Source organism: Oncorhynchus clarkii, chromosome 7 (assembly GCF_045791955.1).
Source record: "Oncorhynchus clarkii lewisi isolate Uvic-CL-2024 chromosome 7, UVic_Ocla_1.0, whole genome shotgun sequence".
NCBI lineage: Eukaryota > Metazoa > Chordata > Actinopteri > Salmoniformes > Salmonidae > Oncorhynchus > Oncorhynchus clarkii.
Window position 1 is genome coordinate 38,068,040 of NC_092153.1, and position 11,244 is coordinate 38,079,283.

The 11,244-nt window shown below is 40.8% G+C and overlaps 1 protein-coding gene across 3 annotated transcripts; it reads right to left on the minus strand.

Annotated features, from left to right (window-relative positions):
- Positions 1–415: 415 nt before the first annotated feature.
- On the minus strand, positions 416–9,377 carry LOC139413258 (tubby-related protein 1-like). Of its 3 annotated transcripts, none has more exons than XM_071160427.1 (13): positions 9,307–9,377; positions 6,992–7,109; positions 6,674–6,793; positions 6,442–6,558; positions 6,053–6,166; positions 5,677–5,838; positions 5,499–5,590; positions 4,884–5,051; positions 4,533–4,645; positions 4,300–4,408; positions 3,932–4,030; positions 3,541–3,712; positions 416–3,298 (listed from the first exon to the last, which is right to left on the minus strand). In XM_071160427.1, the coding sequence occupies exons 1-13, from the start codon at positions 9,319–9,321 to the stop codon at positions 3,165–3,167; spliced, it is 1,533 nt and encodes a 510-aa protein (XP_071016528.1). In that variant the 5' UTR covers positions 9,322–9,377; the 3' UTR covers positions 416–3,164. The 3 variants fall into 3 exon arrangements, with proteins under 3 accessions (XP_071016528.1, XP_071016527.1, XP_071016526.1); XM_071160426.1 differs by having other exon boundaries at positions 4,884–5,048; positions 6,442–6,576; XM_071160425.1 differs by having other exon boundaries at positions 6,442–6,576.
- Positions 9,378–11,244: the final 1,867 nt, after the last annotated feature.

Here is an 11,244-nt window from a genome sequence, read left to right on the forward strand (position 1 = left end):
TTTTTGAATGTGCAAATTCCACCGTTGTCAATGTTAGGGATTTCTGAACAAATTGTTGTTTATTTGTGAGCTATGTTGAATATATTTATGGATCGATTTATTCATGACTTATTGTGAACATTTGTTAAATCGTTTTACGTATTCACGGGTTATGGTTTAATTGATTTAATGTTTTACATATATTTTTATAAATTCATAATCAGTTTTATTTGTGAGTTATGCTGAATATGCACAGATCGTGGTAGACATATTTACAGAATAAAGAAACAAATCTCACTCCATAGTCCACAACTAGAAAACCAACGGCTGATACATTTGTAACCAATTCTCTCGTCATAAAAAAACATTTTCCAGTTACAAATATTTTGATGTCAGACAAAAGCAAGAGTCGAATCACTGCAGGCCACAGTTAGCGTTGAGTTTCCAATTAGTTTTAATGTAAACACTAGTATAGTGCTGTCAAATGCACAGTAAACTACAGCGTCATCTTTTGGATTTGTGCAACCTAACGTAGCAGGTGTAAAATAAAATTGTTTGTGCAATAATACGCTTATCCTGTAAGAATTTGTTTTAAACATGTCATACTTTATTTGCAGATAACATGATCAAATAATAATTAATTTATCTCCAAGCCTGCACTTTGGTTCGCAAGACACTGAAATGCATTGTTACCTTCTGATCATACATTAAGAATCATTATCAAAACAACAATAATGGAGCCTTATGTTTGTCAATAGCTGTCTCTTGTCAAGAAGTCTCTTGTCCACATGATTCATACAAAGTCAGAATCTAACCTAAGAGAACATACAGTTCTCGGTTTACATACACTTAGGTTAGAGTCAGTAAAACTAGTTTTTCAACCACTCCACAAATTTCTTGTTAACAAACTATAGTTTTGGCAAGTCGGTTAGGACATCTACTTTGTGCATGACAAGTAATTCTTCCAACAATTGTTTAGACAGATTATTTCACTTATAATTCACTGTATCACAATTCCAGTGGGTCAGAAGTTCACATACACCAAGTTGACTGTGCCGTTAAACAGCTTGGAAAATTCCAGAAAATGATAGGGTAATTGACATAATTTGAGTCAATTGGAGGTGTATCTGTGGATGTATTTCAAGGCCTACCTTCAAAATCAGTGCATCTTTGCTTGACATCATGGGAAAATCAAAAGAAATCAGCCAAGACCTCAGGAAAAAAATTGTAGACCTCCACAAGTCTGGTTCAAATGCCCGAAGGTACCACTTTCATCTATACAAATAATAGTACGCAAGTATAAACACCATGGGACCACGCAGCCGTTATACCGCTCAGGAAGGAGATGTGTTCTGTCTACTAGAGATGAACGCATCTTGTGCGTTGTGGGGGTGCTTTGCTGCAGGAGGGACTGGTGCACTTCACACAATAGATGGCATGATGAGGTAGGAAAGATATGGATATATTGAAGCAACATCTCAAGACATCAGTTAGGAAGTTATAGCTTGGTCGCAAATGGGTCTTCCAAATGGACAATGACCGCAAGCATACTTCCAAAGTTGTGGAAAAATGGCTTAAGGACAACAAAGTCAAGGTATTGGAGAGGCCATCACAAAGCCCTGACCTCAAACCTATAGAAAATTTGTGGACAGAACTGAAAAAGTGTGTGCGAGCAAGGAGGCCTACAAACCTAACTCAGTTACACCAGCTCTGTCAGGAGGAATGGGCCAAAATTCACCCAACTTATTGTGGAAGGCTACCCAAAACGTTTGACCTAAAGTTAAACAATTTAAAGGCAATGCTAACAAATACTAATTGAGTGTATGTAAACTTCTGACCCACTGGGAATGTGATGAAAGAAATAAAAGCTGGAATAAATCATTCTCTCTATTATTCTGACATTTCACATTCTTAAGATAAAATGGTGATCCTAACTGACATAAAACAGGGAATTTTTACTAGGATTAAATGTCAGGAATTGTGAAAAACTGAGTTTAAATGTATTTGGCTAAGGTGTATGTAAACTTCCAACTTCAACTGTACATAGAGAGAACATAAAAAGGCAGGTATCAGAACAACAAAATTGTTGCTTGAGTGGAATGAGAACAGCAAATGAGATTAGTAAAATATTTGTGACTGTCCACAGTCAATTGGTACAAGCATATTGCCTTGTGCCACTGCCTCTTAAGTGTTCACAATGAAACCTCTAATTTGTTTAAGGAGGCCATAATATTGGTGATAAAAATCCCTAACATGAACATGCATATCTGATATAGATATCTGATAAGCACACATTGAGCTAAAATAAGGTCAATTTCATAATGTTGACATAACACAATGCATGGAAACAAACGTAACCCTACTGATAATAAGAACAAGTATGCCTAAATAAGTCCACGTAGACCCAGTTTTTCTACCAATGTACTTGAGATTACACATGATCGGATTTGCCTTCCAAACGAAATACAACAGAATGAATTGGACATGTACTATACTATAAAATCCTTGATGTAGATGGGAGGGAGATAGGCTCTCAGTCTTCAGATGTTACTTTCATCCCCCAATTGGTCTGCATCCCCTGAAACTGAAATGGTGTAATGCCAAAGCACACCACATCAAGTGCTCAGCCTTGCATGCAGCATCAGCAAGGATCTCCTATGGAAAAAGTAACGTTGTTCCCAGAAAAGTTTATGATTATCATTATCATGAGACCACAGGAGGTTGGTGGCGCCTTCATTTGGGAGGACGGGCTCGTGGTAATGGCTGGAGTGGAATTAGTGGAGTGGTATCAAACACATGGTTTCCAGGTGTTTGATGCCATTCCTGAAAATAAAAGAGAGCCGCACACTCTAGGAGCTCAGATGCAAAAATGTAATTACCAACGTTTCAACAGCCAAGCTGTCTTCAAGATGCCATTCCGTCAGCTCAGTTCGGGGCCATTATTATGAGCCGCCCTCCACTCAGCAGTCTCCTGTGCATGAGACGCAAACAAACCAAACAATCCCAGAAGGCAGTCCATGTGTTATCAAATGCACTTGGATTCCCATCTCGTCTAGGACGTCCATCCTTCTGTGTACCTTGCACTGATGTTGAGTGGTGAAGGAAATTCTTCTTTCTGGTAGTGTGCATCTGTAATATAACGAGTTGCAGCAGCTTGAGGCAGCACAGGGGCCCATGGTTTCCTGTTATTCGCAGGTTATTTTGCCATCAAAGCTGGATAGAGCGATGGCAAAGGCCTGCACCGCACACATGGGGTAGCTATAGTCCAGAGTGAAAGCATCATCTGCTACTCGTCCAAACTGCATCACAATATAGGCCTCTAGAAAAAGAAAAGAAATGAAAACAATGTACACACAGTTTTACATTTCCATTTTTGCAACAAAAAAACTCCCAGAAAATATACTGTATTTGGGAGCTTTGTGACTTTATTCAACCTTATTCACCTTATTTTGTTCTTGGAATTTCATCCACCGGTATTGTATACGATAGTTACTAGAAATAAGCAATATGTACACAATGTTATGATTTGTGGATGATTTTTCGGTTTGAGGCTCTTCTCACCATCTTTGCTGTGGATGATCTGAAAGTTCTTGATGGAGGCCTGTGTGACCCTGCCGTTGAAGTTCAGCACATGTGACGCCGTGTCGTCGTTCCACGTGGGGGTCTTGTTGTGGAGTTCGATCAGATTGTCCATCTTTCTGTTCTGGAACTTCATCAGTAAACCGTTGTTGTCCTGAGGAAGAGGGATGTGGGAGAAACGCAGCAGCGTGGCTGGTCACATTAACAATATGGACAACAAGGAATGTTGCGATGAAAGGAGACCATCCGATGTACTATGTGGCCTCCTACAAAAGATTGCTCATTCAAGACCTTTAAAATCAGGACAATGGTGTTGTTCATCCTCATTCATAACACAGGCAGAATGACATCTGTAAAACAACGGTTTGCTTACGCTGCGAGGTCGGATGGGTACCCGTTCACTGTCCTTGCCCATCCCTGGGATGATGACGGTCAACCTTCTGGGGCCCTTTATTCCCAAGACATTAGTTTCCTGTCGACCAAAGGTCAGAGCGATACGCGGAAATAGGAATTACATCGTCATGGAAGTTGGGAGTCCACCATTTATGAATTTAACATAAGATTTTCTAATTACAATCTTATAATGAACATTCTTTGAAGTACCTATAGCCCCTTCACTAACCCTTAGTAACCCATTAAAGAGTCATTGAATGGCTCAACTATACAGACATAATTAGCAGTTTGTAAACTACTTATAAAACCTTCATAAAGGGTACTTCAATGTGAATGTCAAAGCCTTACATAAATGATGGCTGCTAGTTCTTGGCGAGCATTGGACATGTCTGGTAGAGCTCTGTCTGGATGCAGAGCATTGTCAAACACTGTGAACTTAGTGCCCATCATATTGGACCTATGGAGTGTAAATAATCAATCCATGAATGCCACGAGCTTATGAAATGCATGATTCCAGGTGTAATACTATGTATTTTATAGACAAGTTACAGTTTTGATCTATGACTATAGGTTACGGATACCTCAACTTTCCAATGAAATTTTCTCCACCCCTAGACAAGTCTGTGGGGTCAATGGAGATAAGGTAATTGGAGGTTGTGCTTTTCTTTCGTTTTCTCCCAGCCAGTAGAAAGACCTGTAAAAACACAGAATATATCTCCTGGACAATGATTCCTCAAAAGCATATCATAAGGTAAATCCACAACTTGGTTTTAAGCTCACGTTGGTTCCATCTCAGATTGAGATTCATTTTGAAACCAAAACCTCAAAAGCGGTGTGTGACTCATCTGAAGCCACATTTGTGGGTTATAATACATTGACAGACAGAATAGAGATCCACAAACCCCTAAATTGGACCTCCGGGAGTGCCTCACCTTCTTTTCATTGTCGAGGTGGAGATAATATGTGGGGTACAAGCCTTTGTCCATGCCCCTCTTGTCCCGGGTCATCTTGCATTTGACCGTCACCCCCTGCTGGGCTGGCTGCAGGACAAACTCCTCCAGGCTGTCAAACTCAATGTCCGGGGATGGAGGCCTCTCCTCCTGGATGTAGGACAGAAAAAAAACTGGATTATCAGTAGGTTAATTTATACATGGCTCTATCTACATTTTCATCATCTCTCTCCTCCTGTTTCTTAATTGCATTGGAGAAGGTCAGAGGGGAGAGACCTTTCGACTTTCTTATCCAGCGTGGTTGAGGCAAGGAGTAATCTTTTTTGGAGCCCTGATCAGAAGAATGCAGCATTGTATACTCCACCCCACAAACCATCACTGTGCAGTAGAAACATTGTGACCTAGGTCACGATTCAATCCATAATCGCAGAAGTTCAGCACTATAGTGCGTTTGAAATGTAAAAGGTCATTTCTGATTGAACCGACATAGGCAGCATTTACAGTCCAATTGGTATTGTGCTATAGTGCTGAACTTATACGATACGGATTGAATCGAGACCCTAGTCACTAAACGGGGACCGGCAGACACAAACCTACCTTCTTCTTCTTCTTCTTCTTCCCTTTTCCCTTTTTCTTTTTTGTCCCTTTTTCTGCCTCAGAGTCAGAATCGTCACTCTCTGATGCTTTGGCTGATAGAAAAATAAAACATTAGGAAAACTGGCAGGAAGACACCCAAACACTTGGGCTGTATTTAATTAAAGCAGAAAACACTTGCCTGTCTTTTTCTTCTTGTCTTTGTTCTTGTCTTTACCCTTGTCCTTGTCCTTGTCTCCCCCTGCTGCGAACATGGATGCCGGGTTGGCGTTCTCCTTCTTTTTTGATTTTGACTTGCTGGACTTGGTTTCTGGTTCGCTGTCATCACTATCAGATTTGGCTGCTGGTTTTAGAGAATGCACTCCAGGTTATGATCATATCTCAGTATACCTACAGTGCTGTAACATTATTGCAATGTGTTCTCTTCCAAAATGGGTGTGGGACACAAATAATATATGATGATGGGTTAGAGATTGTCAACCATCAAATCGATCATTATTTACCCCTAAAATTGCAGCGGTTTAAAATCAATACGTAAAGCTAGTGTTAACACTTACCTTTCTTCTTGCTCTTGGAGTCTGACTTATCCTCATCTCCATTTACACAGAACAGAGAAGCCGGTTCCTTTTTCCTGGTGTCTTTCTTCGTTTTTTTGTCATACTCTTTGTCATCTGAAAAAAAGGCGCGAGGCAAAAATACACCTCTCAAGCGATGCCATTTTCTCACCAGTGCTATACAAAAACAAGTTCTGAAACGTGTTTTGTATTTTTGTATACATATTTGCATTCTGTCTGGTGTGTAATGTGCAACAGCTTGTTTGGTGATGACAACGTAAGGCTGTGCGGTTTCCTAGTGTTTCCTCTCACTCAACATTTCGGAAAGAAATCTCCTACCGAATCCTCTTAAACCAGGTCGTATTCTTGTTGTTTCAGTAACTCCTGCCCACCTTTCGCTTTGGATTTCTTCTCCATGCCATCTTTGTCAGAACCTTCTTTTGTGGTCTTTTTCTTTGCCTTCTTTTGTGGAGTCTCTTCCTCATCATCATCTTCTTCTGTATCTGAACCTTGATCAGAAAAGGGGACTTTTTTTTAATTAATTGGGTTTGAAATAAATGTTGATGCTTTAACATGCAGTTCCACGCAGAGCATCATCTCAGTTATATATTGCCGACTGCTTACCTTTCTTTTTCTTTGGCACACTTTTTGTTTTCTTCTTTGGCTCGTCTTTCTCTTTCCCTTTCACTTTTTCCTTTTCTGTTTTTTCTCCGTCTGGTTTCTTTTTCTTGACCTTTTTCCCACCTATTTGACAACAAAAAAAATGAATTGAGAGATGACCTCCAAAAGAAATGAATATACTTTTGAGCGATAGCCATATTAAGATACTGCACACTATCTCAGATAGAAATGATTTATTTGTGGATCACCAGCATTTTGCCAATCATTTGCGTATGTCTCATTTGAAGATATGTCATTTAAACTGTGCAGAGCAGTCCATACTTTGAACGGCAGGATTCTCTTCTCCAGACAGCTCTTCGCTCTTCTTGTTCTTGCTCTTTTTGGGCTTGGCATCGGCACCATTGGTGGCTGGGTTGGCTGACTCGGCCTTCTTCTTTGGCTTATAGAAAGCATTATCTGCAGGAAGAAGAGTCAGAGAGGAGACGAGGAGAGCGGGGCAGACACCGGAGAGAGATGACACAGCTGTGCAGTAAGGACAAAATCCTACGTTTAAGATCTACTGTATGTGCGTAACAGCCTTTTGCATGAACCATGCTTTTACACTGAGTGCACAAAACATTAAGAGCACCTGCTCTTTCCATGACAGACTGACCTGGTGAATCCAGTTGAAAGCTATGATCCCTTATTGATGTCACTTGTTAAATCCGCTTATATCAGCATAGATGAAAGGGAGGAAACAGGTTAAAGAAGGATTTTTAAGCCTTGAGACAATTAAGACATGGATTGTGTATGTGTGCTATTCAACGGCTGAATGGGCAAGACAAATATTTAAGTGCCATTGAACAGGGTATGATAGTAGGTGCCAGGTGCACCGGTTTAAGTGTGTCAAGAACTGCAGCGCTGATGGGTTTTTCACACTCAACAGTTTAACGTGTGTATCAAGAATGGTCCACTACCCAAAGGACATCCAGACAACTTGACACAACTGTGGGAAGCACTGGAGTCAACATGGGCCAGCATCCCTGTGGAACTCTTGACACTTTGTAGAGTCCATGCCATGGCGAATTGAGGCTGTTCTGGGGGCAAAAGGGGGGTGCAACTCAATATTAGGAAGGTGTTCTTAATGTTTTGTACACTCAGTGTATGCCAATAGTAAATGTTGCAGGAGCATGAAGATTTTAGTGACTTACCATCCAAAAGACAGCAAGGTGCAAGCAGAAATGTATGGAGACAGAAACAAGTAAAGCACTGTACATTTCAAATCACACTTCTATAAACACAGTATACTTGATTATCCCATATTATATATTTTTACTACTGTCAAGACATTCTCTTAAAACCGATTCATTTTCAAAAAGAGAAGAGTGGCCAATTCAGTAATGTCTACATTTGGAACAGATAACAATCATTCTAATATTCTAGGTAATACTTTCTATATTATGTAACCTGCCCTTCTGACACAGTGACCTAACAATCAAGCATTAGTCACCTGCCTCAATCACAAACATGTCTTGTCACATCCAGTGTTAAAAAATGAAGTTTCATTATTATAATGTAGCAGTAGGGGGGGTTGGAAGTGTGCAGTTGGAAGTGCAGCGACCAACCCAACTCTATTCAACACGCAAGCACATTCAGCTTTTCTCTGAATCCGTTTTATTCACTCGCTCTGGTATTATGTCAGTCAGCCTCCCACTACTCCCAGCAATCCCTTTCATGGGACAACTGACCAGAAACCAACTATCACCACACCACAGCATCCCAAGAAAACTGGAATAAGGTCAGTCACGGTTATTCTGTTCATTTAAACACGGACTGACGACGGAGTGCAGCGATGGATGGCCACAGTAATCCGATTAAGATGTGGCTCTATTTCTGTCCTCACCTCAGACCAGCTGCCACTAGCGGCCTGCAGACCAAACGGTCATCATGGATTTATTTCAAGAGAAATCTGAATATGTCCATCAAATAGATTGTTGGCTATTTCATGAATGACAGTCAACATTGACCCCCCCTACCCCCTTTCCCACATCACAGCAAATATGTTACCTCACAAAAGTAGCAGAGCCTCATCACAGCCCAGTGGCCAATTCTACATAACCATCAATACGCAACAGACACCGACTCTGGCCTTGCGGTTAAAGTGCGATTGGAGGTGTAATAGTTCGATCGCTGGCCGAGTGATACCAATGGGACCCGATGCACCTCTGCTTGGCACGTTAAATGATAGATTGGGGGCCTTGTGATAGACTCGCATCCAGAGGGTGTCCTTTTTAACTGAAGCTACGAAACAGGAGGCTCCCGTCTTGCTCCTGTGAGCAAGGGCTACTCACGACGCACAACAGTGGGGTAAACCAGCCACTTTAGAACTGTAACAACACCACAGCAGCATACTCAATCACTCGAGTATTCGGTTTAAATAATCTAGTCAACCGGTTTTCTATCCACTGAATTGTCTAGCAATCAAGAGGACAAGTAATTTACCCCGTAGTCATCGTATACACCATTACAGTATATCCGAATGAATCAAAATGCTATATGAGAAATGTTATTAACTTTATAGGACCCATCGCGAGTATTCCTTCTCTCGGCGTCCCTTCGACAAGAAAAGCCCCTCAAAACAGTTTCGATAACGTTACCTTCTCTGCAGACATTGTGTGGCCAGTGACTTCAGCTCTAACAAACTACAGACTCCTCTTTTCCCTAAAAGTTTTTAGTTTAAAAGGAAGAGGGGGGGGTGGGCAATTCAACACAATGGAGATAATAAAGAGAGTGAGTAGCCTGGGACTCAATGGCTGGCAATCAGCAGAAAGTTGCTAATAGGATTTATGTGTAAAGTCATCAGCTCTTCAAAGGCAGAGACACGTCAACAGAACGAACCAACATGGCGGGGAGGAGGTGTGTTAGAGGACAGAGGACAAACACAGGTCCGTTAAACACATGTGGTAACGGACCCCCCCCCCTGTGAATGTAATGGTCGATGTGACTCATTACTAACCAACTTTGTCTCGGACACAACACAGGAACTAAACGACACACACACACACACACACACACACACACACACACACACACACACAAATAGACATGTAAATGGACAACAAGTGTCTTAAAAATGTACGCAAAGGCACACCCTGCTGTAGGTATCTTTTTGTATTTTAAAACATGGTATGATTGTCTTTTACCTTAGGTGGAGTGGACATATCTTGACTTTCTTGAGACCTGTGGAATCAATTTTTAAAAATCATGACACTTTTTAATAATTCATTTATTCAGACATAGGTTTGGGCAAGCCATATACGACATTGAGATGCATTGAGCTGACATTATTTATTATTATTCGTGAAATAGTGTAATGTCTGTTCTACATGATGTATATCTGTTACATTGCACCCTCCTGAACACCTTGCAAAGAAGGGCATCTATTGGTAGATGGGTAAAAATAAAAAATAAAGCATACATTGAAAATCCCTTTGAGCACGGTGATGTTATTAATTACATTTTGGATGGTGTATCAATACACCCAGTCACTACAAAGACACGGGCATCCTTCCTAAGGAAGGAAAACCACTAAGGGATTTCACCATGAGGCCAATGGTGACTTTAAAACATTTACAGGATTGAATGACTGTGATAGGATAAAACTGAAGATCAATCAACAACGTTATAGTTACTCCACAATACTAGCCTAATTGACAGTGTGAAAAGAAGGAAGCCTGTACAGAATAAAAATATTCCAAAACATGCATCATGTTTGCAGCAAAGCAAAAGCACTGAAATAATACTGAAAAAATGTGACAAAGCAATTACATTTTTGTCCTGAATACAAAGTGTTATGTTTGTGGCAAATCCAATACAACACATTACTGAGTACCACTCTCCATATTTTCAAGCACAGTGGTGGCTGCAACATTTAAAAAATATATTTTCACTTTGTCATTGTGGGGTATTGTTGGTAGATGGGGGAGAGAAAAATAATATATTTAATCCATTTTGAATTCAGGCTGTAACAGAACAACATTTGGAATAAGTCAAGGGGGTATAAATACTTTCTGAAGGCACTGTATATTAAGACATGCACCAAGATCTTACCGGTCGTCTGTCCAGACGTCTCTGAGGGTTTCCTTCCGGAGAGGCATGAGTGTCCTGAGGAGAGGGGTAGGATTCATAGAAGGAAAGTGGTTGTGTTCGAGGAGTGGATGGTTGTTCTGGACATGTGTCAAAAAGGAGGGAAGAACCCTTCTTAAGAAGGGTTTGTAAGCCTATGATTTCAAAATATGATCCCTTCATCAATGTAATACATTGATTTACAGTAAGTGTTTTTCAATTGAAATGGTGGTGTAGTGGGCTCCCGAGTGGCGCAGTAGTCTAAGGCATTGCATCTCAGTGCTAGAGGCGTCACTACAGACCCTGGTTTGATTCCAGGCTGTATCACAACTGGCCGTGATTGGGAGCCCCATAGGGTGGCGCACAATTGGCCCAATGTCGTCCGTGTTAGGGTTTGGCCGGGGTAGGCCGTCATTGTAAATAAGAATTTGTTCTTAACCTGTTAGGCCTAGGCAGAATACTGCCCCCTT